This window comes from Chenopodium quinoa, unplaced genomic scaffold (genome assembly GCF_001683475.1).
Source record: "Chenopodium quinoa cultivar QQ74 unplaced genomic scaffold, ASM168347v1, whole genome shotgun sequence".
Lineage (NCBI taxonomy): Eukaryota > Viridiplantae > Streptophyta > Magnoliopsida > Caryophyllales > Amaranthaceae > Chenopodium > Chenopodium quinoa.
In genome coordinates this window covers 1466247-1493589 of record NW_018742681.1, presented here as the reverse complement: position 1 = coordinate 1493589, position 27343 = coordinate 1466247, and the positions used below count along the sequence as shown (strand labels likewise).

The window sequence follows — 27343 nt, the reverse complement described above, 5'->3', positions numbered from 1 at the left end:
CATGGAAATTGGCTGACACGGGCACTGGCCTGACTTGGCACGGCCGTGCTTAATCTGGCACGGTCGTGCTGATGCATGGAAAATGGCACGGTCGTGCTTCATCTCGGCACGGCCGTGTTTCCTTGTCAGAATTGCTGGAGCTGCCTGGCACGGGTGTGCCAAGTGTGGCACGGCCGTGCTACTTGTGCATCTTGTGTAAACTCTTGAAAAACCCCTTAGTTCCTCGTATACGACCAAGGTTGGCTCGATCATGTACCAATGGCTCGGGACCCGACTAAACTCGGTCGATTATACCTGAAAACACATCAAAAACAACCCGAAACCCGTGAAGCACGTAATACAAGGGATATAAGCATAACAAGGCAATAAACGACCAAAACGGTCCTAAATACGTCCAAAATCTTCCTATTATATGCTCTAAAGCGCGCCCTAAAGTGCGCTTATCACTAATTTACAAGACACTATTCCCTTACCATCCAATAGTAAATAGTATGCTTGTAAGTCTTAGGTTTATTTCTAACTTAATACTTTATAGGATTCAATCCAAGCCTTTGGTGAATTCTATACCTATACGGGGTAATTGCATCAAACACTGAGTCTCAAGGCGCTTTTAAATCCCTTTGATTATATTGATCTTACTCCCACAATTCTAAAGTTTTGTGAGTATAGAATTCTCTCTGAAGGCACTTGTAAAGTCCTTTGAGTTTTCTTGATCAATCATTCTCATGAAGCCCTTCTAAAATCTTCCAAGATTCTCAGTTCTAGTTTGTTGCTAATCTCGATGGTCATCGAGTTCATTTTCCTCCCACTTGTCGTTTTGGAAATATGTTACTTTCCAGAAAGACACCACTTAGAGCAACAAATAATATGTTCTCAATTAGGTTGTGGAAGTAGTGCCCGTAGTCTCATTTGAATGCTTACAAAGAGATATGTATATTATCTTTGGGTAAAAGTTTGTTTTGAACAAACAATTAGCTCCCACTCAAGCTACCTTAGCCCTTATTGAGCCACTTAGCTCCCACTGAGCCAATGAACTCCCACTGTGCTTAGAGCCCTAGACATATACTTGAAAAGACGCTAGAAACTATTTCTATCCATAACTGGATATGGTGTCCTTTCTTAGCTTCAACATTTTATTTAGTGTAACATTAGTCATTTGTGAAAATCTTTAAGAACTTTATAGGAAGGGATGTGATCCATCATCGTTCGAGTCATTTCTAAATGGCATCGAGGTCTCCGTGAAGACATACTATATTCTTTGTGGAGCTAATTATGAAATTCCAATTTCATAACCTTGATATGATCACTCTTGGTTCAAGCAAACATCGCTCGATATAATCTAGATGTTTTGATATCTTGCCAAATCGATTCTATACTTCACAGAACTTTTGAGCTACTCAAGATCCAGTTTGTTCACTTTTGATGAATATAGTCATATTCTTACAAATTTTTGTGAAAACGTTGTAAGTAATGGAATCCTCTTTAGATTTTGGAGTCAATTGTCTATACCAAGCACAACAGCTCTTTTCTTTGTCGATTTCAACAAGTAAGACTTGCTTGTCTTAGAATGATTCCGAATTGATCTACTTTCAAGAGTCTATCTAATAGAGCCTTGAGTAATTTCTTGTCGATGTGACATTGCTAAAGATGTTCGGAACACAAATTTTTTTCCATGACTTGAACTTTGTGAGTTTTCATGTTAGAGAAATGTTTGTTTATAATCAAGCATCCTAGACTCATGGCTTAAACAACCATGCCATTCAAATAAAACCAACAACTATTGCTCTTTTACTTTGAATGTGAGTATTTTCGTGTGTAAACGGATCGTTTGCTGATTATAGAACACAATAACCATTTATTTGTTCCAGCCTTAGCTTTGAAAGGTCTTTTTTAACCAAAGCAGATGACCTTACAACTGATGTAGCACTACTTGCTTCATTCCAAGCTTGTAAGTCAATAACTTAGCTTAACTTCAATGGTTTGAGTTCACTTTAAAAGTGGAACACTCAAGATGTATTCAATACTTATGAAGATAATGAGTTGCTAAGTTTAACTACAATAACATGAACTCTTAGGTAGAATTAGAATCTCGTATTCCTTTCCAATGTTCCTTGTTTCCTATATTTCTTATCATACATCATCTCATAACTTTTAAGAACCATTTCTTTAAGTGTTTTGACTTTTATATTTTGTTAGGCATAATAAAGCATCTAATACGCCGTAAAACATCCATCTTTTCCTTTAATTCGTACTTGAATTACTAAATAAATGAGTCCTACTTATTAGTGTATGAAGCGAAAAGATATGTTGGTTGTCAACTATTGAGTTTTTCAAATCAATACTTCATGTTTATCAAAACTACCTAGTATTTTGAATACATGATGTCCAACCATCCTTTCGGACTAAACCATAAAAGTCATTTATGAGAATTTGTATTTTAGAAATGACGTTTCTTTCCTTGAGAACCAATCTCAAAATATTTCTTTTTACCAATCGTTGGAAACATTATAGTTTGATTTAGAATACTACAAATATAAGTGCAAAGTATAACCATTTATTAAGATAATAACATAATAAGTTTGAAATTTAAAGCATAAATGCAAACTTTCAATCTTATTAAGCGTTTTATCCACACGTTTAAAATTTGTCCCAATTAGGCGAGAATAAAACGATTCCAAGATCCCAAAAATGAAAAAGTGATTAAGCATGCTTTGGCTTGTCTTAAAACATAATATTTTAAGGTAAGCAATCCAATTGCTAATAGCTCTAAGCTACTCTTGGTTCGATAAAACGTCGCATCTAATGCGTTCTTGACGTTTATCTCTATTGCCACGACATCTAAGGACTCCTTACTGATATCGTTGAGTTTAACTAAAACTAACGTGTATATGATGTCTTGCTTTGTCAAGCACACCAACATACATTACTTCCCTAGGAAAGTAGTAATGTCTTGTTTTGGCACAGCCCAATACTATTCTCATTAGTTCCGTTAGTGTCATTTTGGAATGGCAGATTTAACTCAATATTCTTTGGGACTTAGGGTTTCTATGTTGGTCGATTTAAATGAGCTAAACTAATCATTCAACATTCGAAATCCTAAACATGCATCTAATATCACAATTATATATATATATATATATATATATATATATATATATATATATATAAACAAAATATATAAGGCATAAATAAAGATGCATTTTGGCAACTAGCATGACCCCTTGAAACTTGAGTCTTCAAATCTCCAAGGGCCTTCGTTGCATCTTCTTGGCTTTGTCTTCTTAGAAACGCCGTCATCGAGACATCACCATCAATTATGCAACTACTAGAAAAGCTAGGACTAATCTAAATAATTTAAGTACAAAAATACTTAACGGCACACAGTGCGTATTTAGATTTACAAAAATACAAAATGGAACGTAGTTCGTATTTACTATCCTAGTCGGGCCCCACTAGTTGCCATTTTGAATATCTATTCCATTCATCCATTTACTAATGTGAATGGCCCATGTAATTTTCAAATAATTCAAGCAACAGTTCAAAACGAGTGCAAAACTAGTTACTAACTTAGGTGGTTAATCCAATTAACGCGCCTAATTAAAACTAGTCAAAGTTGTTATCTGATTATGTGAATTAACGCAATAATAATGGCTCAAAACGATTAATGAAGCTCCCACTATATTCCACATCCAACTTAATTCAAAATAATCCAATTAAAAATAATTAAGCCGGTTAACCCAAAATTTTGCCAAAATATTTTGCAAATGCTAGGAAAAAACGAGGCCTAGCCTCGTTTTAATTAAAAACAAAAAAAAACCGCAAAATCGCAAAATTAATAGCCCCTTACGGCCGAGTGCCTAGCATCCAAGCCACGAGGCTCGGCTTGCTAGGCACCAAGCCCCGGCTGCCATGCGTGGGTGCTGCCCCGCACAGCCACAGCCGTGCCAAACCACCTGCTAGTGGCTGACAGCATCGCTCGTGCATTTTGCTAGCCCTAGCAGCGTGCTTGCTACGTACGCTAGTGCTGGTCGCGCAAGCCATGCTGTTGTGCGGGCTCGTGCTGCCTAGCAGCCGCACACCGCATCACACACAAGCCCATGCCGCACCAAGCTGCTGCACCAAGGGTGCTGCTCGCACACACCAACTCACCAGCACAGCACACACTCTCGGCAGCAACATGCGGGTTGCGCAAGCAGCCCAGCTGGCCGAGAGTTTGTGCTCAAGGCTTGATGCCTCGTTTTACGTGCTAGTGCTTCGGAATTTCATTCCGATTTTTGTGTGACATAAAAAATTAATGCTAAATTATTTTTAGAACCAATATTAAGCAATATGAAAATAAAACAAGTCCAACGTAATTAAATTCAATTTTAGTGCACAAATCAAAATTAATTCAAGAACCATTCTTTAAATTATTCTTGGCTCAACTTGATGCCACAAAATTGAGGGCTATTCTCATAATTAATTTAACCAACATAAATTAATAATGATATTTGACAAAATAGTTGAATAAATAATTATTCATCTAATGAAAATTTTTTATCCAACACTCACTTGTGCACATTTTCATATTGTTATCTTCCAATATGAAGAACAATAATACTTCAAGCACAAGTTTGAACATTTAAGATCTTAATCAACTTAAAAATTATTAAAATAGAAATTTAGTTCATTGTGGATTTTAGAAAGTTAAGATCCAACCAAATAAACAATTAAAGATTGAATCTTTAACATTTTAGGGGCTTCAAAAATACATTTTCACCATAAACATTCACACTCCAAGCAATTAATTGGCAAAAATGTGAAATTGCAAGTTTATGTGAAAAATAAGAGCTAACCAAATTAAGCACCAATTATGACTTCATAAACATGCTTAAATAAGAGTTAAAATAGTAGAAGATTAAAGGTATAATCAAACACATAATCCAACAATTGCATGCCATAATTAATCAAGGTTTAAAGATTTAAAATTTTTCGTCAAAAACGAAAAATCCCTCAAAAAACCACTTTCTAGGTGGATTTTGGCTTCTGGAAGGCCATTTAATTAAATACTTTATGGGTAAAGAATAATTTAGAATGTCGATTCCACCCAAAATTTACTAATTTTGAGTCAAAATCTAAGTTTGTAGGCTAAAAATAGCATAAATACGATTTTAATCCAATTAAAAACGAGTTCCTAATCTAATTAAGAAGCAAAACCAGAAATTTAAATCCATTTTAAATCACCTTAATAAATTCTTAGTTGTAAAAATTAAATGCAAGAAGCTCTTATACCGCTATTGGGTTTTGCGGTGTCCAACACCGCGCGGAAACAAAACCCGATAACCGGATCCATGCATAATAATCACAACATATATAAAAGCATGCAAAATAAACATAAACATAAGAGAAGAGAGAGAATAGAGAGAAAGAATGCTCACCCTCATAGCGTGCTTCGTTCAACCTTTGAGCTCGGACTTGAAAGCTTCAAGTTCCGCAAGTGCGAGAACCTCCAACGGCTCACACCCTCGCTACCGAACCATAACCGGTCCCTACCCCGAAATTTAGTTGAGGCTAGACCAAAAATAACTTAGAGTTTACGAACAAAGATTTTCTTGCTTTTGGAGATCCCTTAGAGTTCACCAACTCAAGTGAAAATCCCAATACCCAATGATGGGTATTTATAGGGAAGTCTCCCCAAGAATTTCCATCATATTTCAATGTGGGATAGTTGGTAAAAAGCAAAAATAAGATTTATTTAATTTCAAAGTAAATTAAAATGCCAAAACACTCACCAAACGACAAGTGTCACATGGAGAGGAAGGGGTTAGGTGAGGACCACAAGGGGAGGACCACCTTCCCCTTGCTCCCCGAGAAAACCCACAAAACGGCTCCCACACACTCGCCCAATCATAGCGCACAAGCTGGGGAGGCCTGCCTTGGGCGCCAAGGCTGCCTTGCTAGCAGTCTGGCCCCTTACTTGGGCCTGCTAGCTGGCCTCGCACGCTCGGACGCTCGGCCAAGCAAGCTACGTGTGCTTGCGGGCTGCTGGGCGTGTGTTGCTAGCATGCTAGCACGCCTCACGCGCCAGCAATGCTGGCCTGCTGCGCCAGCTAGCTAGCGCTGCTAGCATGCGATGCTAACTGCTAGCTAGCTCAGCATGCCGCAGCTCCCCAAGCCAGCATGCGCATACTACGACTAGGCTTGCAACCATTCCTCGCATGCTGGCAGCCTTTGCCAGCCATATAGCCCAAGCCCTCGGATTTCTCGGCCATTCTGAGGCTAGAGCTATACTTTGTGACTTGTTGTTTTGCTGATTTTTCCATCTCGTCGATTCCTAAATTCGACTCGTCTTACGACGCTCGGTTTCGACGCTCTAAGCTCGGAATCCGACGTCTTTGTTCGTAAAATCTCTATCGACTCATTTTATCCTTCGGATTAATTCGTCGCTTCGGTTCGGTTACACGATTGGGTGTGACTCGAAGGGTTCAGTCAAGATTAAGCTGTAATATTAATTATTCATTAATATTACTAATCGGAAGCAGCCTCCAGTTAGGCATTCCGATCACTTGACCTCACTGAATAATTAACTTTCCTAATTTATTCCGGACCCTCTATCGGAATAATACACTTGTTCGAAGGACACCATTCCTTTCACCAATTGCATGGTTTTCCGGAGTGGTGGGGTGACAGACCCCGTGGGTGGTCGTGGCCCGGGACGTGGTGCATCCAACAATTATCGTGGAGGGGGACGAGCAAGTGCAGGAACCCGTGGGTAAGGGGGGGCTGCTCCACCTGTCCGAGCCAGCAAAACAGGTGGGCAAGCCTCTTCACAGCCCACAAGCAGTGGCTCTAGTAGTGCAGCGGATGGGAATGCACTAATGGGCGTGACTTCGGCCCAGATTCACCAACTTTTGGATCACTTGAATTTAATCAAGCCCAAGCTTCATGGTAAGGATGATTGGGGTTGGAATATAGATACTGGTTCCTCAAATCATGTTACTTGTGACTTATCTCTCTTGACTAATATGGTCAATGTGAAAAGTTGTCCGGTCGGATTGCCAGATGGGAAATATGCCAATGCATCTAAAATTGGCTCGGTGATTTTGCAAGGGGGTTTGAAGCTTGACAATGTTCTTTTTGTACCCCAATTAAATTGCAATTTAATTTATGTGACTCAATTAAATGATGAATCTAATTGCATTATGCAATAACTAACAAACTTTGTGTTATTCAGGACCTAACGACGAGGAAGGTGATTGGAGCGGGTGAACGGCAAGATGGACTTTATTGTTTTCGTGGTGTTCCTATGGTGAAGGCTTTGGTTGTAGACGGGAAATCTTCGTTTCGGCTTTGGCATCAATAAATGGGACATCCTTCAGCAAAAGTTATGCAATATCTTCTGGTTGTTAGTATTTCTAGTAGTACTTTTAAAAGTCAAGCTTGTGATGTATGCCCTAGGGCAAAACAACATAGAAGTAGTTTTTTCCATTAGCTATAGTAAAGCTAGTCGTGTTTTTAACCTTGTTCATGTGGATTTGTGGGAGCCTTACAAGACTCCATCGTCTTGTGGTGATCATTATTTCCTTACTATCGTAGATGATTTTTCTAGGGGTGTTTGGACTTATTTTATTAGTAATAAAACGGAAGTTGAATATATGTTTCTCAATTTTATTTTTATGGTTAGACGTCAATTTAATCAAGAAATTAAAATTGTTAGAAGTGATAATGGAACGGAATTCTACTCCTTGAAAAATTATTTCTTTGAAAATGGAATATTATTTGAGACTTCTTGTGTGGGTACTCCTCAATAAAATGAGAGAGTTGAGAGAAAACACCAACATATATTAAATGTGGCAAGGGCCTTACGGTTTCAAGCTCATCTACCTTTAAAATTTTGGGGTGAATGTGTGCAAACGACTTGTCATTTGATAAATAGAACACCTTCTAGGTTGCCAAAACTCTTATTGATGTTCTATTTGCTAAAACTCCTTCGTATGATTATATGCGTGTATTTGGGTGCTTGTGTTATGCTTATAATCAACATAGCAAAGGTGATAAATTTGCTAGTCAGAGTCGGAAATGCATTTTTTTGGGATATCCCTTTGGGAAGAAAGGTTGGAAGGTGTATGATTTGGAGACTAAAGAGTTTTTTGTCACTCGAGATGTTCTTTTTCATGAGCATATATTCCCGTTTGCCGACCCGGATAGTGAACCTCATCAACAAAACCAAGTGGTGGATGAGTGCTATAGTGATGATAAGTGGTGTGAGCATGAGGATGCTGCAGACCACCAAGAGAATGAAGCTGTGGGCAGGGAGAATCGAGGTTTAGGGGGGGATGCTCACCAGGAAGTACCCTTCGCGACCAGCCCATGACACACAGAGGGAAACCGTAGGCACCCTGCGGAGTAGCCTGGCAGTAGCATCCCTCTCGCATCTAGCCAGCCTACTGAGATGCTTGCGGGTGCTGGTGCGTGTACAGATGCAGCCAGCGAAGGTCGTGACTCACCAGGGGCAACCTCCAACAGCTCTAAGCAGCTAACAAGGGCAAGCTTAGGGGTAAATGAGCTGCTTGAAACGCAGCAAAATATGGGAAAGGGGATGCGAGAAAAGATCCCTTCAGTCAAACTTCGTGATTATGTTACTCACACCATACAGAATAAAAGTCCATCTTCACCCGCGACATCAACTTTCTCAGGTACTGATTTTTCAATAACACACTTTGTCGATCCTCATTGCTTTTATGTAAAACATAGAACATATGTAGCTGCAATTACAGGAGGCACTAACAGGAGGCACTGAACCGAGAAATTTTAAAGAGGCCATGAAGAACGAGGGGTGGATAAAAGCTATGGCTGATGAAATTCATGCTCTTGAAGAGCAAGGAACGTGGACTCTAGAAAAATTGTCACCCGGGAATAAAGCTCTTGAGAGTAAATGGGTCTACAAAGAAAAATATGATGAACATGGAAATTTGCAGAGATTGAAGGTGGGGCTTGTCATATTTGGTCATCATCAGATCGAGGGTCTGGACTATAATGAGACATTTGCTTCGGTGGCTAAGATGATAATAGTACGGACTTTCGTAGTTGTTGCTGTGAAAAATTGGGAGGTTCATCAAATGGACGTCCATAATGCTTTTCTTCATGGTGATTTGGAGGAAGAGGTATACATAAAAATTCCTCCTGGTTTTGAAATAATAACTTTGACAAAGTTTGCAGGATGAGAAAATCATTGTATGGCTTGAAACAAGCCTCCTGGTGTTGGTTTGAAAAACTAACCACAACATTGAAAAATTATGGCTTTAAACAATCATATTCTGATTACTCGTTATTTACTTTAACGAAAGGGAATTTACAGGTAAATGTGTTAGTGTATGTTGATGACTTAATCATCGCTAGCTATGACAAGGCTGCTTTGATTAATTTTAAGGCATACTTGGGAAAGTGTTTCAAAATGAAAGACTTGGGAATGCTGAAATATTTTTTGGGTTTAGAGGTAGCCCGAAATAGTCAGGGATTTTTTATTTCTCAAAGAAGTATGCCATGGATATTGTTACAAAATCAGGATTATCTGATGCGAAGCCAGCAAAGTTCCCTATGGAACAAAATCACAGGTTGGCTCTAGCAACGGTGAACTGTTGCATGATGTTGAGAAATATCGCAAACTTGTTGGTCGTTTGATTTATTTGTCTGTGACGAGACTAGATTTGGCATATTCTGTTCACATTTTATCACTGTTTATAAAAAATCCTAGAGTAGAACATTAGTATGCAGTTATGCGAGTTGTGAGATATCTGAAGAAAAATCCAGGTCAGGGTATTTTGTTGATATCTGACAGCGCCTTATAGCTGGAAGGATGGTGTGACTCAGACTGGGCAAGTTGTCCTCTTTCTAGGCGACCGTTGAGTGGTTGGTTGGTGATTCTTGGTTTTTCCCCAGTATCGTGGAAAACTAAGAAACAACCTACGATTGCGCTCTTCTTCAGAGGCAGAGTATAGTTCAATGGCTGCAGTGACTTGTGAATTAAAGTGGTTGAAACAACTACTTAGAGACTTAGGGGTGCAACATGAGAATGGCATGCACCTATTTTGTGATAGTCAATCTGCTTGGTATGTTAGGATTCCATGGTGAGGGCACTCTCTTTGGTACTCCTTGTACCTCTCCCAAGCTTCATAGATAATCTCACTAGCCCTTTGTCGAAAACCTTGAATCAACGCCCTTGCTTCGGCAGTTTTCTTTTGAGGGTAAAATCTCCCTAAGAAAGCCGTGGTGACCTCATCCCAAGTTCTCAAGGAATTGGGTCTCACCTCCTTTCAAGTCATTCAAGAGCCCTTCCTATTAAGGAGAAAGGAAATAGCTTTAGTCTCACAAACTCTTGAGTGACCCCATTCACCCTGATCGTGTTGCAATATATCTCAAACTCGTTCAAATGTGCAAGAGGGCTCTCGTGTTTTGCTCCACTAAATTGTCTCCTCCCAATCAAATTTATCATTGCGGGCCGAATCTCAAATCATTGGCCGGGGTGTTTGGGGGAACAATCCCACTCGAAGCTCTATAAGCTCCCGGAGTTCCCAACTCCTTCAAAGGTCTTTGAGGTGGTGGCTGTGGATCACCCATTTGGTCTTGTTGTTCCTCGAAGTTGAACACTCTAGTTGGGGAAGTAGTTAACGGCCTAGAACCGCATCTCCTTCTCCTTCTTCTTCTAAAAGTTTGTTCAATCTCGGGATCATAAGGCACCAAAATCCTGTTATGGGTTCTGTGCATACACACTCAACAAGTGCAATGAGTAGAAGGCTACAAGTGTAGCCAAGAAGAAAACTCTTTTTGTATTTTTTTTTAGTGAACTAGACTCAAGCAATCAGATAACAATCAACAACACCGTTCCCCGGCAACGGCGCCATTTTCATGGGCGTTAGAATGGTCGCACATTCCACACTCATTCAAACACATTTATAAGCAAACATCTCACAAACCAAGCGCAATGATAAGTAAGAGTTCGGTCCACAGGGAACGGGATGTAATCGCTAAAGATCTTAATACGCAAGCTAGTTCGAAAACTTTTGTTGATTGGTGGTTCGTCAAGTAGACAAACAAACTATTTTTCTAAATCAAGTAATTAAAAGTACTAGGGAATGGGATCCACATAACCATGGTAATCAAGCATATTGGGAGCAAATAGAGACAAGAGATAGCAAGGACTATATGTAAAACCAACCTCATGCAATTAGGAAAACAACTCACACTCCTAAACTTAGATCCCACATTTTTTTAGCAATAGGAGATACATAATCAAATTGCAATAAGTAATGACATACTTAATCTACATTTCCATTTCAAACCAAGCATAACATGCCATGAAGCTCCAAATTCTAGGGTAGCTACTCCTATCATGAAGAACTAACAAGCAATCTCATACAATTAATTTAATCACAAATCAAACATCAATATTTCTCCCAAGTTTACTTAATTAACCATTAGGTTGAGTTTCACCCAACCCCTAGCCAAGAGGACTACTCACAATTCATTGTGAGTAACATGCAAAATTCCAAGTTGGGATTATAAGTAATTCTAAAATTGGGGAAAAGTGATTCACTATGGATAAAACTAACATGCAACAACAATTTATCAAGATTAAGAGAGATTCAAGTGACTTATAATAACAAAATAAAATCAGAAAATAAGTAGAGACAAGTGAAAGAAGTTACTATTGAAGCTTCAAAATGTTTAATAAATGCTGAAAATCTGAAAATGAACCTTGAAGTTTGCTTCTACAATGATTAGATTTTAGAGTTTCCAAACTAAATCATCAACTAATTTAATGAACTAAGGTGCTAACTAAGAGAAAGTATTTGCTGAAAACTATTCTACTGTTTTTTTTTCCTTTCCTCCTCCAAAACCGATCTAAAAAGGAACTTAAATAGTCCGTACAAAGTTGGCTGAGATCGGGAAAAGGTCCGACCGAACTCTGGGTAGGTTCGGTCGGACTCTAGGTAGGTTCGGTCGAACCTCCCTGATCCTTGTTTGGTCGAACTTTTGAGGTTCGACCCCTCCTGCAAAATTGCTGAAAACTGGGTTGAAACTGCCTCCTATGCACCTAGGAGGTTCGGTCAAACTTTTCAAAAGTTTGACCACACCTTGGTTCGACCGAACCTTTCAGAGGTTCGGCCACACCTCCTCTTGCACTTCCTCTTCTTGCTTCTTCTCCTTCCCTTTTGCTCCTCTTGCCTTTGTCCATGCCTCTATACTTGGCCAAGGGGCCTCCCACCGTGCTTAGGACCGCCATGGAACCTGCAAAAGATAGCAAAGATCACGAGAGGATGGGGATGATAAAATAATGCATAAAGATTATCAAAACAACGTAAATAAGCATACTTTTTATCAACACATAAAGAAGCCATAAGAGAAGAAATGAGGTAGAAAAACCTAAGAAAAATAGGAGGAAAGAGACCTAAACACTACCCCTAAGAGTGACATAAATGTCACTCATCAAACTCCCCCACGCTAAGCCTTTGCTCGCCCTCGAGCAAAGCAAAAGAAAATGAACAAGGGAGAAAGATTTAGTTATTCAAACAAGCAAGAAACAAAAGAAAAGCCGAAAGTTGCTTTTAGCAAAAGCAACAAGCTATTTAAACCCCAATGTCGCCGATGAGGACGAGTTGTGATCTCGTGAGGGTTTCCAAAGAGCATACCCCACAACTCTTACAAAATTGTGTTTAAGACAAACCAAAAACAAGGGTAAGAGAAACAGCAAATCCAACACAAATCGTAATCAAGTTAAGCTTTTAGAGATAATAAACATGAATGAATGCCAAACTTTCTAAGTAGTAGAAGTGAGCATGCAAGGGGATGCCAAAGGTTATTTGAAGGAAAAGTCATGCTAAGCATAGAGAACTCTAACATGCACCACTCCCCCCGCATTCCATACAATCTTACCGCGTTCCCTCATCTAGATTAAAATCCGCCCTTGGAGATAGAATCAAGTGACTCCTCAAAGGAGCCGGAACAAAGATAAAACATTGCAAAATAGAGGAACCCGACATCTTACCAAGTCATGCCCTCTCCATATGCTTGAGATCCAGCTCCCTCCACCGACTAGCGACTCAACCAACCTAAGTCAAAAGAGCATCGAAAGGGTTGTAACGTTGGCTAGGGGGTAAGGGTGTGGAAAAATTTGGAAATTGGTACTTAGCCTAATCGTGAAGCAAAGGGTGATCAAGCCTCTTTTTCAAAATCAATCATCTACCAATTTTCAAACTACGTTGCCACAAACTTGAACTACATTGCCAAACACTTTTGAGCTTTCATTTTCCTCTTACATCTTCATTCATCAACTCTCCCTTTTTTTTCTTTTTTCTTTTTTTTTTTTTTTTTTTTTTACTATTGAAGGCTTTTTCTAGGATTTTCATTCGCTTTTATTGAACACATATTCACAAAATCACTACTTTACTTTCCATTTAGAACCATTCCCTTCCAAATTTTAAATCAAAACTACAATAAGCTTTCATGGCTTGAGCTTCACGATTCTAAGGGTGAAAGTAAAACAAAAGGGCCATGGGCTTGTGATGTGCTATAATCAAGGAGGGGAAGACTCAACATGGTAAGGGAAAATGCAGCCAAAAATACAAAATATAATAAAAATAAAAGCTTATCCTAGAAACAAAAATAGTCAGCAAATGAAGAATGCCTTTGTCATTCATAGGTTAGTTCGGTCTCGATCTCGGGAGCCAGATGCCAAGTTCTAGATCTAAGCATGCCTTGGTGAGGATCCTACGCCGCTCATACAAGTAATGTTGAAGGCTTGAACAATAAAGCTCACATCGGGTTACAAAAACCATCTCTAGGGCTTCAAATCCCCTAATGAGAGCAACACCTTCTTACCACAAACAAGTGAATTTGGGTTCGATTGGCCTTACGAGTTCTAGAAACAACTACCTTAGCATGAACATGTCCTAGAGTCAACCAATGGCAATCCCGAAGCATGCAAACTTATAACACTCAAGAAGCAAAGCATTCAAACACACAAGTCAACTTTATTATGCTCGAAATGAAAATGAAACAACTAAGCTTTTCGTGGTTTGCCTTGAACAAAAAGGAAAATCTTTTTCATTTTTCACATTTTTCGTATATATATATATATATATATATATATATATTCAATCTTTTAAAGGAAGGAGTACAAGAGAGATAAGAGGCTAGAAAAATACAATTCCCAATCGACAAACAAAGATCGTTCGGCATCAATACCAACGATCACCAGATTCCGTGGAATCAGATGCAAACAACCTCGAACAATCAACTCCATCCTAGTCTAAACTAACTATGCACACAAAGGAAAATAAAGGAAAGTATGGAAAGATCTCACCAAATGCTGCTTGAATTAGAACACAAGACAAATATTGCGATCTCACCAAGGTTCCGGAGCTTGAGTTGCTCCTTATTCCATCTTTTTGTGTTTCCGTTTTCAATCTACAAGGAAAGTGAGCCAAATGAAAAGAAACACTACAACTATACAAAGAAAAGTTAGTGAACAAAAGAAAAAGACTGGAATTATGAACAAAAGAAAATGACTGACATAAAAAAACCATCTACAAAATTTGGATTATGGGATTTGTTCATTAGATCAAAAGAGAAGAGGGAACAACAACTTATTAATTTTTTTTTTTTTTTTACATCATAACATCATCATCATAAGAATCATCATCATCATAAAAAAAAATATAGCCAACCAAAAATCATCACTAACTACAACAAATTCGTTATCCTCGATGGTTCTCCATATGCACAAGCTACCATCCTACCACACTACCCTCCTATGTACACTTCAACCAAAAGGAACATCCTCCCCCACGCTAGTCTTTTGCACGTCTCGAGAAAAAGTGAAAGGCATGAAAATCCGGAGGGAAGGGAGGGAGAGAACCCTCATTGGGGGTTTCTATCCTCCCGTTCCTTAGGAGGGTTGATGAAATCAAACCCGGGGCAATCCATGAATGGATGGAAGGGTTAGTTAAAGTGCTCATAGGGCCACCCTTGGGTACCCCAACCACCATCAAAAGGATTCGGGGTTGATGGACATGTCGGATCATAGGCGTAGTCACACCCACCCAGCCGATATGGGTTGTATGGTGGGGTACCAACACGTTGGGATGGGTCGATAGGACCTTCCCAATAAGCATAGGTGTTGGGGGTGGGGTTGTTAGGGTCATAGGGGTCCCAATGTGGAACCGGACCCTCTTGAGGCGGGTGGTAGGGATAGTTAACATAGGGCGTTTGAACGCCCGCTTGCACAAGATTATCATAGTTCATCCTTCTGTAGCACCCCCATTGTTTAATAGAAGCCTGATTATCATGACAAATAACATCGAGGGTACTACGGAGGGCACTCATATCAAAAGGAAAAGAGGAAGAAGAAGAAGATGTCTCACCTCCCCCACTAGGGGGGGGAATGGGATGCTCCATTTGGTAAACCGGTTGAAAGTGAGAGATTGCACCGCGGACTTGATTTTTCCTTAATTCATCAGGGATGAATTTCCGCGCAATCTTCCACCTTAGCGGGTTGGAAGGATCTACCGAAGTGTGAGGGGGATCCGGGAGGACACACCATTCTTCTCCATTATCGACCAAGTGGATAAATTTGCGATTCTGGGTGGTGTAGTTGATGAAGCGTTGGTTGCGGAGTGCAACAATAGAAAGAGCATATGGAGGGTAGCCGACGACCTCTTCTTCTTTGTTTTGGAGCACATGGGGGAGCAAATCAATTTGTTCCTTGTAAGCTCCACCATTCAAAGAAAGGGCAATGAGAGTGATCATGCCCCCCCTATGTGTATCTCATCACCAAGCCGCCCATCTCGAGTGTCCAACAATCTCGAGATAAAAGTGGTGGAGCATTAGAACTTCAAACGCTGAGGATTGTCGGCCAAGTAAAGGAAAGCTACCTCATCTTTCACCATAGAGCCGAGGTTTGCCTTGAAGAATACGGCATATTGAAGGAGCCGGGCGAAGTATCTCAAAGCAATATGAATGATGTTGTTGACCTTTGCGGTGTTAGTGCGAAAAACGGGCTTGGTGGAGATGCTCCGCCACCATTCTTGTTCATTATAGGGGATGCGACACATTGAGGTCATATCGGAGGGTCGATATAACCCGGTTGCTTGCCAATGAAAGATGTCGTTGAGCTCACTCTCGGTTAGGGAATGGTCTTCGTTGAACATGCGAAAGTGAAGAACGATTTGAGATTCATTCCCTTCATCATCTTCTTCAATGACTTCCTTGCGGAGGGAAGCAAGGAACTCCAATGTGACGCGTTCATAGGTGTGAGCGTGGAGTTCAATGAACTCGCCCCAACCAAAGTTTTGTGCGAGCCGAACTACTTCATCCATGATGCCAAGCTTTCTTAAGGTGTTCTCGCAGAAGAACCTTGTAGATCGTATAGGACGGTCTATAAGGGTCTTATAGACATCCCAAAAGTGCTTGTTCGGAGCGATGATGCCATGATCATTGATGCCGGTTGGAGGTGGAAAATTGGACGATGAAGATTCACCTGTCCTCTTCCTCTTGGACTTGCCTTTGCCAAAAAGATGCATTGTGAATCTACAAAATCACCAAGAACTAACATTAGGAAGATTCAAGCCTAGAGGAGACACAAGAAGCTTGTCAAGATTAAAAGTGTATGCAATGAGAGTAAAAGCCATGAGTTGTGAAATAGATGTAGATGGTAACAACAATACAATTCAAGGCATTAATGGACACTTATAAACCAAGGCATGAGCTAAAAGTCCTATGGCAATCAAATGCAAATCCTAAGAAAACCTATTTGGGCATGATGTCCCCTAAAATTCATGAAATACACTCAAAACTCATCAAAATTAATAGTCACAAAATTACATCCAACTCAAGAATTTCTCAATCAAAATGTAGCATGAACAACCTAGTGAAAGATTAATATATTCAAGCAAACAAATTGAAATCATGAAAAATCAAGGCATACATGCATATTTATCATGAAACAAGTTCTACTATCAACAACCAACCAATTACAACAAGGAAATCCTAAGAACCACATAAATCAAACAAGCCATGACTAACAATTTCAATTATACCACAATTCATACTTGAACATGTAAAACATGGTAAAACTAAGAGAAATTGAAGAAATGAACTTGCAAAAGCTAGAATAACCATACCACAATTAGTTGGAAGCAAGTAGAAATCCAAAAGTTTCAAGTCACTCAAACCCTAGAAATTGGGGAAAAATTGAGGAGATTGTAGGAATTGAGTAGTGGATGAAAATGAAGTGGGAAAGAGAAAAGATTGGAGTGATTTTTATGGAGATTTGAGGTTAAAGGAGGGGTGACAATGGAGTTTTAGAGTGAGAAGGAGAAGAGAAGAGAGAGAGAGGGCCGAAAGTATAAAGGAGGAGTGAGAAGCTGCGGCACTCGCTTTATAAATTAAGGTCACTTACTCGAAAAAGGTTTGGCCGAACCATAAAACAGTTCGGTCGGGCCATCAGAAGTTTGGCCAAACTTTTGAAAAGTTCGGTCGAACTTTCGGATTTTCCAGAACCTGCCAGATTGCAGCCCAATTTGACTTCTAGAACAGGAGCGGCCGAACCTTTGGGAGGTTCGGTCGGACCAGCAGAGGTTCGACCAAAATTTTGAAAAGTTCGGTCGAACTGCCGGATTTTCTAGAATCTGGCAAATTGCAGCCCATTTTGAGTTCTAGGGCTGGAGCGGCCAAACTCATGGGGGTTCGATCAAACTTATGAAAAGTTCGGCCGAACCTATTTGGAGTTCGGTCGAACTCCCCTAAAATCCTCAATTCTGAAAAATTTGCACAAAACTTCTCCTCAAGACACTCTAAAATACCACACAATCATGCCAAAAGTACATGGAAAATGCATTCCCTTTGAAGGCAAGACAAACAAGAATACCAACACAAACCAAATACACACAAAACCATCAATCCAAAGTTGTAGAAAGAAGAATGAAAAACTTCAAGAAAATATAATAGAGGAGGGTTAGAAACTCAGGTTGCCTCCCGGAAGCGCTTGTTTAACGTCAATAGCTTGACGACCTCCTCACTTAGGAGGTAAGATTATATTGTACCAACTCAATTAAACCAACCTGAGCACCCTCATAGTAGAGCTTGAGGCGATGCCCATTAACTTTGAACGATCTCAGTCCATCTAAATCTGAAATTTCCACGGCTCTACGAGGGAAAACTTCTTTGACGACAAAAGGACCACTCCACCTTGACAAAAGTTTCCCGGGAAACAATTTCATTCTTGAATTGTAGAGAAGTACCTTGTCACCCACAAGAAATGTCTTCTTTTCAATGTGCCGATCATTCCATTCCTTTGACCGGGCCTTGTATATGGTAGCACAATCATAGGCATCCAATCGAAGCTCTTCTAGCTCATGCAAATCCAGCCATCTTTGCTCTCCTGCACTTGCCAAATCGTAATTTATTTTCTTTATGGCCCATTGTGCTCGGTGCTCAAGCTCCACCGGAAGATGACAAGATTTGCCATACACAAGTCGATATGGGATTGTGCCTATAGGGGTCTTGAATGCCGTTTTATATGCCCAAAGAGCATCATCAAGTTTTTCCGACCAATCTTTTCGATTCCTTGCAACCGTCTTTTCAAGAATCAACTTAATTTGACGATTGGACACTTCCGCTTGTCCACTAGTTTGTGGGTGATAGGTTGAACCAAACTGTTGATGAACTCCATGCTTCCTCAACATTCTTTGAAAAGCACTATGCACGAAATGTGAACCGTTATCACTTACCACCGCTCTAGGAATCCCAAATATTGGAAATATGACTTTCTTCAACAATTTCATCACTACCTTGTGGTCATTAGTTGGGGACGCAATGGATTCAACCCATTTTGAGACATAGTCGACCGCCACAAGGATGTATTGATTTCCATGAGAAGAAGGGAATGGTCCCATAAAATCAATACCCCATACATCAAATACCTCTAACTCAAGTATTGGTTGTTGAGGCATCTCATTTCGCTTGGATATGTTGCTGGTTCGTTAACAACGTTCACAAGTCTTCACAAACCCTCAAGCATCCTTAAAGATGTGAGGCCACCACAAACCGCTTTGCAAGATCTTCAAGGCTGTTTTGTTTGTCCCCATGTGGCCTCCACAAGGATTGGAATGGCACATCTCTAGCACACTTTGAACTTCTTCATTTGGAACACACCTTTGGAGCAAACCATCTACTCCCCTTTTGTAGAGAATGGGGTCATCCCACACATAATGTCTTGCTTCTCGTTTAAGTTTCTTCCTTTGATTCTTGGAGAAATCGGGAGGAAACTCCCTACATGCTAAGTAGTTCACCAAGTCGGCGAACCAAGGAAGCTCTTTCTCATTCAAGACATAAAGCACATCATCTCTCAATTCATCACATATAGGGACCTCATCATCACTTGCTTGCACATTCTCTAAACGGGAGAGATGGTCCGCAACTACATTCTCGGCCCCTTTCTTGTCACGGATTTCAACATCAAATTGCTGGAGTGATAGGACCCAACAAAAAAGACGAGGCTTGGACTCTTTCTTTGCCACAAGGTACCTAATAGCCGCATGATCGGTGTAGACAATAGTTTTGGAACCAATGAGGTAGTTCCAAAACTTCTCAAAAGCATGTACCATGGCAAGAAATTCTTTCTCCGTTGTGGTGTAGTTCCATTGAGCTTCATTCAAGGTCTTGGACATGTAGTACATCACATGAAGTCTCTTTTCAACTCTTTGTCCAAGCACACCCCTAATAGCTACATCACTAGCATCACACATAAGCTCAAAGGGCAAATCCCATCTCGGCCCTTGCACAATAGGAGTAGAAATCAAAGCTTGCTTTAACTTGTTGAAAGCATTGAGGCACTCTTCATTAAACACGAAATCAGCCTCCTTTTGAAGAAGAGCATTAAGGGCCTAGCAATTAGTGAGAAGTCTTTGATAAACCTTCTATAAAACCCCGCATGCCCAATAAATGATCTTACTCCCTTCACGTTGATAGGGGGTGGTAGCTTCTCGATTACTTCAACCTTGGCTTTGTCAACCTCAATTCCTGTGTTGGAGATCTTATGCCCAAGGACAATTCCTTCCTCAACCATAAAGTGGCACTTCTCCCAATTCAAGACCAAATTGACTTTTTCGCATCTTGCCAAGCACTTGCCTAAATTTGTCAAGCACTCCTCAAATGAAAGGCCACCAATCGAAAAGTCATCCATGAACACCTCCATTTCCTCTTCGAGCATGTCACCAAATATGCTCATCATGCATCTTTGAAACGTCCCGGGTGCATTGCATAGACCAAATGGCATTCTCCTGTAAGTAAAAGTTCCATAAGGACAAGTAAAGGTTGTTTTCTCTTGGTCATCCGGGTTTATGGGAATTTGGAAGAAACCCGAATAACCGTCGAGAAAGCAATAATACTTGTGCCTAGTTAGTCTTTCAAGCATTTGATCTATAAAGGGGATGGGGAAATGATCCTTTTTGGTAGATGCATTTAGACGTCTATAGTCTATACACATCCGCCAACCGGTCACCGTCCTAGTTGAGATGAGATCACCTTACTCATTCTCAACTACGGTCATACCCCCTTTCTTAGGAACAACATTGTAATACCCCACATTTTTATACGTATTTTAAATTTAAATAAGTATTTCTTTAAGTATTTAAACAATATGAAATAAATTATTTAGGGTTTCTTCAATACAAAAAGAATGATTTTAATTAAAAATATATTTTATTATTTAATAATCTTGAAAATATTGGATTTTATGATTTAAAATATTGGGGCACATTATTTTATATTAAATAATTTAAAAAGACAAGTTTTAAAGAAAGTCAAATCCTAATCCGATTAGGAAAGGGATTATTAAGGGAAGTAAGTAGGAGGGTTAAGAGGGAGTATAAATACTCCTCATGTGCCTAGGGTGAAAATTCACCCAAAGGTACAGTCTCTTTCTCCCCTCTTATTTTATTTTTCCTTAATTTTCCCCTTCCCCTTTTATTTATTAATTTATTTATTTATTGTTTACACCACCACCACCACACACGCCGGCCACCACCACCAACCTTTTCCGGTGGCAGCAGCCACCAGGCAGCGTGGCAGCGGCGGCCAGGTGGTTGCATATTGTGTATTCTCCGTTTGTAATTTTCTTAATCTCGATGTAATCACGATTAAATTCTAACTCGTCCGATTTTTAAAAACAAAATAGTGTTTTTAGTGTGTAAACAATATTCTAAACAAAACTCACTACCTATGGTAGTGAGCACCACCCTTTCGTGGCCAAGTTCAACTTCTAAATATGGTTTTCGGGCAGTTTTTGATTTTAACGAAAGATATATGTTGTTTTTCTTATTTTAATTAAATCTACCCTAAATCTAATTATTTTTTTGGGTTTTGTGATGATTCATAGGATGTTTAATAACAAGTATTTTAATTATAATTTTTAGATTTTGGTTTTTAATTAAAAAGCCCCAAGATTGGAAACCCTAGGTTTTTAAATTAATTTTATGGATGGAATTTGATTGTGGTTGATTGAAATTATTAAAATTAATATTTATAAGCCAAATTACAGCAATTTTATAAGTTTTAATAATGCTCGAATTTTGTGTTAAAAGAGTATTAATACTTCTTTTATAATTGTGGTTTATAGGAGAATTCCAAGTTAGCGATTTCGTGTAATCGTGGCTATTTTAAGATCATATTCAAGGTACGTTCGCGTACTTGGTAAAGTTTAAGTGTATAGAAGCATGTTAGGCTTTGTTAAATTAATTCCAAGTAGTATCATGATAGGTGTTGGATGGAATTTGTTGATTGGATTGATGTTGGTGAATGATTGGTGATGTATGATTTATTTATGGTGAATTAGTGATTGGAATTAATTGTATTGGCATGTTGATTATGAACCATACTTTTATTATTGGCATGTTAGAAAGCATGTTTGGTTAAACTGGATGTTTATCTTGGTTTGGATTATGGAAGAGGAATTTTATTATGGTTCATATAATTTTTATTAATGCTATAAGCATGAGGAATGAGCTATTTAAGTGTCTTAGTACACATGAAAAGTTATATTGCGGTGCCTAAGTTCACTTAAGGTGTTTCTAACACCGAAGGATAGGATTTGCGGTGCCTTATGCACTTAAGGTGTTATTTTAACACCGAGGTAGTTTAAAAAGGATTCCACACTAAAGTTATGTGGTCACTAAATATTTAAGAGTTTAAACTGGTTTGTTTGATTGCTTGAATGGATTGTAATGTTTGGTGTGTTGCGTTTGAGAGTCATCACCAAGTCTAATAATTTGTAAATCACGTAAAGTGAAAGAGATTACACACCAAAACTCTTGGAACGTATATACCTCGAGTATGAACATATGGGGGGGGTTTATGCGACTTTATATTTGACCATAACTCCTACTGGGGGTACAGGTCGCTATACTTTCCATTTTTATTATTTATTATGCGCAGGATCCATTCACTTCATGTGGCATTTGCCTACCCGGTTAGCTCCCGGTGTAGTTTACCTCAATTTATTTGAGGCAGGTAGTTGGTTGGAAACTCGTTCGATGTGTAATCAAAATTAAATAAATATTAATTAGTAGTCGAGTCAAATGATGAATGTTGTGTGCTTGTAAACAGGTGCATCGAGGTAAGTTGTATGGTGATAGGATGAAATCATGTTAGTGTGTGTTAATTACGCTTATGTACTCAGCTTTGCTGATTGTACTGTGTGTATTGTGTGTTTGTCTGGCCTTGTCTTTACCTTGGCCCTACGACGACCCATTTCTAATGGCGAGTAGTGGGGACAAGTAGAGAGAAGCTTTTCAGGTGATGATGCATAATTATGAAGGGGCATGAGTGAAGAGTGAATCATGCTTAGTTCTCGTTAGAATATGATGTGTTTATTGCTTTAATTTATTATTTAATTATGTTAATTGTGAGACTAACGCAAAGAGGTTTACAAGTGTTTTGGTTTAAGGGCCTACAATGGTTCCAAGTTGTAGGTTGACTTCGGTTGACTTTGTTTAACTTTTACTTTCGTTTGGTTTGACTTTTAAAGTTGACTTTATTTTAAATAGTTTTAAAGGTAGTCTTCCGCTGTGTGTCTTTGATAATTGCCTTAGCCCTTTTCACGGTGGCGGTAATGTCTTAGATTTTCCTTTTTCGTATTTTAAAAAGGGCAAAACAGGTATTTTAAAAGGGAAGGAATTTCTAGGGTGTTACAAACATGCACGGGGGAAACCTACCTTGAGCTCGAAATGGGGAAGATGATGCCGGCATCTAGGAGCTTGTTGATTTCCTTCTTCACCACCTCCCCCATTTGAGGGTTGAGTTTTCTTTGCCTCTCTATGGATGGATTTGCACCCTCCTCCAATGTTATGTGATGCATGCAAATAGCGGGACTAATACCCTTGAGATTATCAAGGGTATATCCCAAGGCATTTTGGTGGTTTCTTAACACACCACATAACATTCGAGTTTGGTGTTCATTAAAAGATGCATTCACAATCACGGGAAACGTGGAATTGGGTCCAAGAAATTCATACCTAAGGTGTGATGGTATAGGTTTTAGTTCTACCATAGGCACACCATTACCTTCCTTTGTAGGGGAAATCTCCATAGCATGTTTGGGTGTGATTCCCATGCAAGCTTGCTCAACATTTCCTTCAACATTCTCATCAAGCAACTCTTCATACAACGCCATTTCCTTGCTTTGATCACCTATCTTTTCCTTGTTTAACAAGACATTCTCAAGGGCATTGTTATCTTTTCCTTGTTTAACAAGACATTCTCAAGGGCATTGTTTGTAGAGAGCAAGTGCTCTTGCATAGAATTCACAATACAATCAATGGTGTCAATTTTCATGCATTTCTCTAAAGTAGAACTAGGATATTTCATGCTTGCACTAAAATCAAACTCAAGAACCTCTTCACCTACTTTGAGTGTAATTTTAGCACTTTTTACATCAATCAAAGCACCGGATGTAGCTAGAAAAGGTCTCCCTAGAATGATAGGACTATGTACATCCTCATCCATGTCAAGCACAACAAAATCAACCGGTATAACAAACTTTCCAACCCTTAGAGGAACATCTTCTACCTTACCCTTAGGGAATTTGATTGATCTATCCGCTAATTGGAGGGTAGTGTTGGTAGGCAAAAGCTCCCCTATATCAAGTCTTTGGTAAACTGTATATGGCATAAGGCTAACACTAGCCCCTAAGTCACATAAAGCACTATCAATTTGTATTCGATTTATGGCACAAGGAATGGAAAAGTTACCCGGATCTCCTAACTTTGGAGGCATCTTGTTCATTATGATAGCACTACAACTTTCGGTGAGGTTCATCGTTTCAACAACATCACAACTTCTCCTTCCACTCACAATATCCTTTAGAAACCTAGCATAATTGGGCATTTGTTTTTTGGCATCGGTAAAGGGTATTGAGAGGTGGACTTGTTTCAAGGTTTCTAGGAACTTACCAAATTGCACATCTAGCTTGTGTCTCACAAACTTATGAGGATATGGAAGTTTTTGCAATTGTGTTGGTTCCTTCTCTTTCTCTTTTTGAACTCTCTTTTCTTTTTCAATCTCTCTTTCATTTTCAACTCCAACTTCTTTCTCAACTTCATCACCTTTTTCGTTTTCACAACTTCTCTCATCTTCTTGCTCAAACTCACTCTCAAGGGAGGGCTCATTCATGGTCACTCTCTCATTGGTTTTCTTTGGCTCACCCTCCTTCAACAACTTCCCACTCCTAGTAGAAATGGCGTTCACTGGTCTCTTGGGGTCAAGCCCTTGTGGTGGAAGTTTAGAAGCACTATTTCCCTCTTTAATTGCATTGGCTAATTGGGAGATTTGGGTTTCTAGCATTTTGTTGTGATTCATAACCTCATTGAACTTCTTGTCACTAGTGGCCATGAAGGTATTAAACATTTTGGCTTAGCTCTCCATCATCTCTTCTAGGCTAGACTTTTGTGGAGGTGCTTGAGTGTAAAAATTGTCTTGTTGCGCTCTAGGACCTCTCACATTAGAATTTTGAGCATTTTGATTGTTAAAGCCTCTATTACCATTATTATTCCAATTGTTCCGGTTATTAGAACTCCCCCCTTGGTGGTATTGGCCTTGATTCCCATAATTCCCTTGATTATTATGGTTATGGTTACTATAACCACCTTGTTGGTTGTAGTTACCTTGGGGATTTTGGTCCCTTTGGTTTCTACCACCCCATGAATTTTGGTTATGATAATCATAATCATTTCCTATTTGATAATATAAATTTCCCCCTTGCCCTCTTTGATTAGGTGGTAAATATCTTTGATTGTCATTCCTAGGTCTATTATCGTAAGACAAAGCATTTACATGTTCATTTTCAAGTTCATTACCATCCTCATATTGGGGTTGGGGTTGAGAATCATAAGTGCAAGAAGAGGTGTCATGATCATATGATCCACAATTTTCACAAAATAAACACCCATTTGACATGTTATTAGATGTAGAAGTAGAAGGGTTAGAACTCATACCTCTCCCCTTAGATTGGGAGGGACGCTCTTGGTGTGAAGAGGAGGACTCAAGCTTTGCCTTGATTGATGTCATCTCCTTGCCAAGGTTGGCGATTTGAGACGTCAAATTATTGATGGCATTGAGGTGATCAACAAAGTAAACCGCACTCCCTCCTTTGCTTGAAGACTCCCTCTCTCCTTCTTGCCAATCCATGTGGTGTCTTACCACATCTTCAATGATCTCAATCACTTTCTCTTCGGTTTTATTCATGATTGGCCCACCGGCTCCCGCATCCAAGCTTGTTTTGCCTTGAGGACTCAAGCCTCCATAGAAGATTTGTAAAACTTGGTATGTTGGGATTCCATGGTGAGGGCACTCTCTTTGGTACTCCTTGTACCTCTCCCAAGCTTCATAGATAGTCCCACTAGCCCTTTGCCGAAAACCTTGGATCAACGCCCTTGCTTCGGCAGTTTTCTTTTGAGAGTAAAATCTCCCTAAGAAAGCCGTGGTGAGCTCATCCCAAGTTCTCAAGGAATTGGGTCTCACCTCCTTTCAAGCCATTCAAGAGCCCTTCCTATTAAGGAGAAAGGAAATAGCTTTAGTCTCACAAACTCTTGAGTGACCCCATTCACCTTGATCGTGTTGCAATATTTCTCAAACTCGTTCAAATGTGCAAGAGGGCTCTCGTGTTTTGCTCCACTAAATTGTCTCCTCTCAATCAAATTTATCATTGCGGGCCGAATCTCAAAATCATTGGCCGAGGTGTTTGGGGGAACAATCCCACTCGAAGCTCTATAAGCTCCCGGAGTTTCCAACTCCTTCAAAGGTCTTTGAGGTGGTGGCTGTGGATCACCCATTTGGTCTTGTTGTTCCTCGAAGTTGAACTCTCTAGTTGGGGAAGTAGTTAACGGCCTAGAACCGGATCTCCTTCTCCTTCTTCTTCTAAAAGTTTGTTCAATCTCGAGATCGTAAGGCACCAAAATCCTGTTATGGGTTCTTTGCATACACACTCAACAAGTGCAATGAGTAGAAGGCTACAAGTGTAGCCAAGAAGAAAACTCTTTTTGTATTTTTTTTAGTGAACTAGACTCAAGCAATCAGATAGCAATCAACAACACCGTTCCCCAGCAATGGCGCCATTTTCATGGGCGTTAGAACGGTCGCACATTCCACACTCATTCAAACACATTTATAAGCAAACATCTCACAAACCAAGAACAATGATAAGTAAGAGTTCGGTCCACAAGGAACGGGATGTAATCGCTAAAGATCTTAATACGCAAGCTAGTTCGAAAACTTTTGTTGATTGGTGGTTCGTCAAGTAGACAAACAAACTATTTTTCTAAATCAAGTAATTAAAAGTACTACGGAATGGGATCCACTTAACCATGGTAATCAAACATATTGGGAGCAAATAGAGACAAGAGATAGCAAGGACTATATGTAAAACCAACCTCATGCAATTAGGAAAACAACTCACACTCCTAAACTTAGATCCCACATTAGTTTAGCAATAGGAGATACATAATCAAATTGCAATAAGTAATGACATACTTAATCTACATTTCTATGTCAAACCAAGCATAACATGCCATCAAGCTCCAAATTCTAGGGTAGCTACTCCTATCATGAAGAACTATCAAGCAATCTCATACAATCAATTTAATCACAAATCAAACATCAATACTTCTCCCAAGTTTACTTAATTAACCATTAGGTTGAGTTTCACCCAACCCCTAGCCAAGAGGACTACTCACAATTCATTGTGAGTAACATGCAAAATTCCAAGTTGGGATTATAAGTAATTCTAAAATTGGGGAAAAGTGATTCACTATGG

The 27343-nt window shown here is 39.4% G+C and overlaps 1 protein-coding gene across 1 annotated transcript; it reads right to left on the bottom strand.

Annotated features, from left to right (window-relative positions):
• Nucleotides 1–19049: 19049 nt before the first annotated feature.
• LOC110722465 lies at nucleotides 19050–24924 on the bottom strand. The gene is made up of 6 exons (XM_021901736.1): nucleotides 24619–24924; nucleotides 23791–24480; nucleotides 23250–23734; nucleotides 20030–20318; nucleotides 19719–19922; nucleotides 19050–19502 (listed from the first exon to the last, which is right to left on the bottom strand). The coding sequence occupies exons 1-6, from the start codon at nucleotides 24922–24924 to the stop codon at nucleotides 19050–19052; spliced, it is 2427 nt and encodes an 808-aa protein (XP_021757428.1).
• Nucleotides 24925–27343: the final 2419 nt, after the last annotated feature.

What these genes read in the sequence shown, in the direction of transcription:
- LOC110722465 (XM_021901736.1), bottom strand. Translation starts at nt 24,924, where the DNA reads ATGGCCACTAGTGACAAGAAGTTCAATGAGGTTATGAATCACAACAAA. An exon ending in CAAACAATGCCCTTGAGAAT is followed by an intron (nt 23,735 to 23,790) that starts GTCTTGTTAAAC and finishes TTGTTAAACAAG; the next exon opens with GAAAAGATAGGTGATCAAAG. An exon ending in GAGTTGAAAAGAGACTTCAT is followed by an intron (nt 19,503 to 19,718) that starts GTGATGTACTAC and finishes CTATCACTCCAG; the next exon opens with CAATTTGATGTTGAAATCCG.